This window comes from Ursus arctos, unplaced genomic scaffold (assembly GCF_023065955.2).
Source record: "Ursus arctos isolate Adak ecotype North America unplaced genomic scaffold, UrsArc2.0 scaffold_20, whole genome shotgun sequence".
In the NCBI taxonomy this organism is placed as follows: Eukaryota; Metazoa; Chordata; class Mammalia; order Carnivora; family Ursidae; genus Ursus; species Ursus arctos.
Window position 1 is genome coordinate 39,513,515 of NW_026622875.1, and position 6,000 is coordinate 39,519,514.

The 6,000-nt window shown below is 50.1% G+C and overlaps 1 protein-coding gene across 8 annotated transcripts in view; it reads right to left on the reverse strand.

Annotated features, from left to right (window-relative positions):
- Positions 1 to 4,671, reverse strand: part of THRB (thyroid hormone receptor beta) — a 375,214-nt gene extending 370,543 nt beyond the window's left edge. For 2 of the 8 annotated variants that reach the window (XM_044383354.3, XM_026496908.4), the window contains exon 1: positions 4,571 to 4,671. In XM_044383354.3, coding sequence (XP_044239289.2) covers positions 4,571 to 4,616 — 46 coding nt within the window. In that variant the 5' untranslated portion in view covers positions 4,617 to 4,671. The other 6 variants (XM_057315948.1, XM_026496906.4, XM_057315953.1 and 3 more) reach the window with 5 other exon arrangements.
- Between the last annotated feature and the right edge of the window lie 1,329 nt (positions 4,672 to 6,000).

The following is a 6,000-nucleotide window of genomic DNA, read 5'->3' on the forward strand; positions in this document are numbered from 1 at the left end:
TGTCAGAAGAGTTTCCATGAATAGCTAATTTGGAGATGACCCTTTAGGTATCACACCTTGGTCACTTGAAAACTCAGATAATGCAGTATTTCCCACAATCATCTAGTTCAGAATCTGTTTATGAAAGTGCGAAAAGAGGCAAAGGGGAAAGGTTGAATGACTTAACTTACAACACAGGGTGCCCACCAGATTATTTTCAGATCTGCCCCCAAGGGCCCTTTCAATCTTGTATTATATCCGGACAGTCCTATTTTGCCCCTTCCCCAGCTGCTACTTTTGTAGACCAGCTATACCACCACAGGCCCTTGGTCCCCTTAGGGCTGCCAAGGCCAGAGGCACTGCCAGAACTGCTGAGTGAGAAGGCACTGCTATCATCCAGTGATGTCTGTTCCCTGGAATTTCGCTCTTAGCACTGACAATGCCTCTGGAACTCATAAAGATTCTGCTGATACCCAGGGAGTTGAAGGTCAGTGTCTTCAGGGAATCAAGGTAAAGTGTAAGACAAACTGCTGCTGAGGATTTCTGTGTACTCCACGCGCAAATGCCCCCAGGAAGAACTTGCAAAAATAATTCTCAGCATCGTCATTATATAGAATGGACTAGCTTTCATCTCAAAAAAAAAGGAGGGGGGGACAGAGATAAAGACTGAACCACATATACATGGCACACAGACATACACAGGCCCAGATCGTGACTTACTCAGTTGGTACCCACTTAGGATGCTTAGTCAGGTGTTTTTAGGAACACAACGTGTGGGCACAACCATTCATTTATTTAACAAAGATTTCTCCAGCTCCAATTGTGTGCTAAGCACTGTGTGAGATGTGGAGAATCAAGAGTTAAAGAGGCAGTCAAGCCTCTTTTTCTCATGGACTCTGTATTCTAGATGGGGGAGACAGGTATTCAACAAGTACCAACTGAAATGAAAATTCAGATTGCAAATAAGACCAAAGAAGGAGGAAAAAAAGAAAAAAAGAAACTAAAAACACTATGATGGTTCTAAGAAGGAATGAGGGACTGCCTTTGCTCATGTGGTCATGGAAGGGCTTTTTAAGAAGGTGACACATAATCTTACAGTAGAATGACAAAAAGGAGCTTAAAGAAACCAATCACCTTTACTCGGATTTCCACCAAAAAGATGAGCTTACTACAAAAAAAAAAAAACTCCAAAAAACAAACTTGCAATCCCATTTGTCGCTCCACACATGCCATCCTTCAAACAACTGCAAAAATCCCAGGAAAGGAAAGGAAAGGAAAGGAATCCACAACTTTCTATTCTCTTAAGGAAATTTTAAGAAATCACCTTTTCCCAAAAATGCTAGATTAAAAAGAAGTTGTCTTAATTCATTATGATGGCAGAATAAAGAATCTAAAAGGGGAGAAATGGAATCTTTATTCCTCTTGTGAAGTCAGTTACTCTATAAAACAATATTTCAATGTCAATAAAATTATGCCTTTGCATTATAATGCCAACAGGAATTGCTTCATTAAAAAAATAGTTCTATGGCTATATTTAGTAGCACTTACTCTGACTCACTAAAAAAGAAAAGCAAATCATATCTACTACCAGATGGTCCCACTTCCAATATATATAAAACTTTGAAATTCATTAAAAATAAGATTCTGATAGTATCAGTTTAACATGTACAAATAATAAATGGTTGTTCATCAATGCTTTTCCATATAATACCCCAAACAAATCATTTACTGTTGAATTTCTGCTAGACTCAATTAAAACCCTTAGCCAACTGGCATGAAAACATCCACTGCTCAAAATACTTTCCATCAAAATACCTTTCTCTTTAATGTTGCTTAGTCCCTGACTTGTTTCAGAATAAGAAAGGTAAGCAGAAGTGAATTAGGGAGCAGATCAGTCACCGTGAATTTGCAGAATGAATCATGGAATATTTTGACTAAAATGCATTTTTATTACTTTGTAATATAGTGCATGCTACATATTATTAAACTGTCAATAAGCATGCTAAACTAAAATAAAGCCAAATAATGTAAAGATATTGCTGAACTGGTCTACATGATCCAATACATTTACCATTATAAAAAGTGCTGTGCTCCGACATTAATACACTGTCCAAGGAATGCTTAATTTTTTGAACTTCAAAACTGGTCTTTAAAACTACATCTCACTAGCACCTGAAACCAGTAACAGGCTAAGGGGAAAAGTTTGTTTCAAATTTATTTACTGACGATTAGGCACAGTGTTTGAATCTTCACAAATTCGAAACGTGTGTGGAGAAGGGAGGGTGGAGAGTCTGAACTTGTTTGTTCAGGTAAACTCTTTCCTCTTTCTGTGAGTCAGTTTATGAATTGTTAAGCTTCTAGACCCTTTCTGTAAAATTTCCTATTTATGGAATATTATACATTTAACCTTTAATACATTTTAAAAACACCTCCCCATGCTCCCGCCCCCCTCAACAAATCGGAAGGCTTAAGAATTAGCACTAATATTAATCCAACAATGGTCATTGGGAAATCCTCCTCCAAAATGACAACCGCAGCTAAGAAGGACGCGATCTATTAGGGGTAAAAAAAAAAAACCTCCCCCAATTTAGTCCTCCTCCGCAGGAGGTCGGCGGGCCGGGAGGCCGGGGCGGGGGAGAGCACAGCTGGCACAACTCCTGGTTGCCAGAACCAACTCGAGGCGACCCAGAGGAAGATGCTGCGTCAAAAGAAGAGCAAGGCAAAGAAGCGCGACCCTGGAGGCTAGCGAAATCGCCACCGAGTCCCTGAGGAGGCGGGGAGAAGCCAAGTCGCCAGGCACCGGCGACAGCGCACGCCAACATTCGGGATTATTCTCCTTTCCAAACCCCGGAGTTCCGGAGCAGGAGAAAAAAGGGGGATGGGGGACCCACAGTCCCTTTAAACCGCCTCCCCGCTCCCCACCCCCCGGTGTCTGCCAACCTTTTCCGAACCCCCGTGTCACAGAACTTCCTCATCATGGAAACTTCCACTCGGTTCGGCGCTGAGGATGCCAAACTCCATTTCACAAGGAGCCTGTCAACAGCTGGGCTTGGGGGTTTGAGGAACAGAGCCGCTGCGATTGGAGGGGGCCCCCAGCCACTCAGCTCCACCACTGCCCACGCTGGGGCTCCCGGACTGCCGCCGCGCGGTGCCGGAGCACGAGGGGCACCTCCTCCCGGACCCGGGGTGCAGAAACCCGGCGGAGGCAGGTAACGCGGCAGCTGACACCCCCCCCACCCACACCCGCCTGCCCGCCAGCCCGCCCGCGCGCGCAGCTTCGCCGCCCGCACCCCTCAGGTTCCCGCGACACCCCCGCCGCCAGTCTGCCCACCCTTCTGGACAGTTGGAACTGCCGCCCCCTCCTCCTTCCCCCTCCCCCACACGCCCCCGCCTCCGCGCAGTCCTCTCGCCAAATTACCAGTGCCCTCGAGACGGTTGGGTTGAGCGCCCCTGCCCGGGAAAGGCAGCCTGCAGGCGCTTGCCCCGAGCCCGGGGAACCGAAGGTCTCCTTTCCAAGCGCACTCACATTATTCATGCAAAGTTAATCCCCGCCGCGTCACGGCCGCCCGCCCGAGGATGTGCGCCTTCCTTGGCCAAGCCCCGCAGTCTCCACCCTCCTCCGCCCCCTCCTCCCGGCGGCGGGGTCCCGGGGAGCGCAGGCGACGGGACGTCGCTCGAGTCCTGCAAAATGTCAACTCCTTGGGCGAAGAGAGGCGGCCGCCGCCAGGGCCGCGCCGGCCCTCCCCGGCCACTCCACTTTTATAGGCGTAGGAAGCGAGTGTGGTCCGGGCACCGGTGTCCCCGCCTCTCCGGGCCCCCCGCGCGCCGGGCCCGCCCCGGCCAGCTCCCCGGGCGCTGCCTTACTCCGGGCCCGGGGCGCCGGCTCCGCGCCGCGTCTGCGAACCGGTGACCTGGTTTCCCCTTCAACCCTCGCGGCGGTCCTACTCGCGCGGCGGCGGCGGCCAAGAACAAGCAAACCCGGCTCCGCCAGGGGCGCAGCGAGGAAATGGCCTCCCAGCCGCTCGCCCCGCCGCGGCGAACGCCCCGAGCCGCCCGGCTGGCACCCGACGCCCCCCGCTCGGCCCAGGGCCGGCGCCCAGAAGTGTCCTCCCCTCTGCGCTCGCGGACCCCTACCCCGCGGCCCACGCGCACACCGCCCCGGGCCGGCAGCCTCCGCACCTGCCTCCCCAGGTTCGGGCTCTCCCTCTTCTCCCAGTCCCGGCCGTGCCCTCCACCCAGGGTGCCCTTCCCAGGGTGGCAATGTTGCAGTGGTTTGGGTGGCCGCGCGTCCACCCACCCGGCGGCGTGCGCACCGAGGTTCGGGTTTGGGCGTCATTCCTCTGGTAGGAGAAAAGGAAGGAATAGGGGACGAGTGACAAGGAGGCGGGGGACCTTCCAGAAGCACGGGCTTTTCTTTGCCCGGGAAGACCAGCGCGGCCCTTGCCACCGCGCTCCTCCCTCTTTCTCCAAACCACTTGTGGCGCGTGTCGGGCCGAAACAGCGCTCTGGCTCCTCCTGGGGCCTCCCACGGGCCGGGCGGTCTGGAGTTCCCTTACCGTCACCCCCCCCCCCATGATAGTTTGGAAAATACCTGGCTTGCCTTTGAGCGAGACACCCCTCCGCAAGACTGTGCACATCTTGGGAGACGTGTGCAGAGTTGAGATACTCCACAGGTTCCAGAGGGCTGCCCTATTAATTTGTCTTTGCCCTGGATATGTACAAATAAAACCCGGAAGACAAAAATAATTTATACTCTTGAGGAGTTCTGCCCCAGGCAAATGTGAATGTCCAAAATGCCCTTCCCCACCCCCCATTCTAGTCTTGAAAGCCAACGGTTCAGGTTGGGAGAAAATGAAGCGGGCAGCTGCATTTCGGGCTAAAAGAATGCTTGTAAAAATAGTGAGTACCCAAAAAGCTAAACGGCAGTCGATACGAAGCTATAGTTGCAACAGAACTATTTTGCTGACAGAGTACAATTACTTTCTTATAGATAATATTAAAACAATTCCTACTTCATTATTCAATATACACATTTATTCGTACAACAATGTGATAGAGCTATGACGATTTGTATCCTCAACTGCCTGAGCAATGTATAGATGATTTATTGGAGACTTTTCCAGATTTCCAGCCGGTGACGTGTGATTTATTCCAGTTTCTTGTGAACATCCCACGGAAAGGGGTGAGGAGCCACCACCCTGGCTAACAGCATTAACAACCCCAACTGTCAGGAATTCGGAAACTGCTGCCTGCGCCGGAATGCACAGTGTTTCAGGTGCTTCGAGAGAGAAAAGTCGCAGACCTCCAGGCTCCCTGGCGAGAGGGAGGGGCCTCCCGGTCAGACTCCGCGGACCTTAAATCCCCTTGGTTCTCAGTGATAAATCCATGCTTTATTTTATTTTTCACTCGTAATAAGGCTATGCCATATAGGACTTGGAGGTTTTGTAGCTGGAGAGAAGTCGTCCTCCCTTGCAGGGAAGTTCCTGGGCTTTGCTCCAAAGCTGCCCTGGGATGTTTTGGTTGGTTTGGAGGAAAGCTGTGGAGTCTGCACCAGTTGTTCCAAATAGGCGGCCCCCTGGTGGCTAACTGTGGGTGAAAACTCTGGCCACTGAGTAAAAAGCTTGGTTCTAACAGGCCACAAGGGTTGACAGCCTGGTCTTTGCAGGGGCCACGGAGCCCTGTGAACAACTTCGTAATAAGGGGGGGGGGGGGGGAGAGTGGGAGGAACGTGATGCCAATCTTCCTTCACAAAGATGTATAATAGGCCCTAAACCCTGATGGAACTTTGCTTTTTTTTTTTTTTTCTCTTCCTGAGTATAACTTGGAGCTAAATTCCTTCTTAAGGAAACATCATACAGAGAATGAAGTATAACAAACACTGTTGCTTCCCTTTGTTCAAATGGCTTTGTTTTTCTGATCTCATTTTGCCTGGAAACTTCTGAAATAAACAGTAAATTACAACATGAAATAAATAGCATGGCATTATTCAAACAATTCGTGAGACTATGATTGTAACAATGT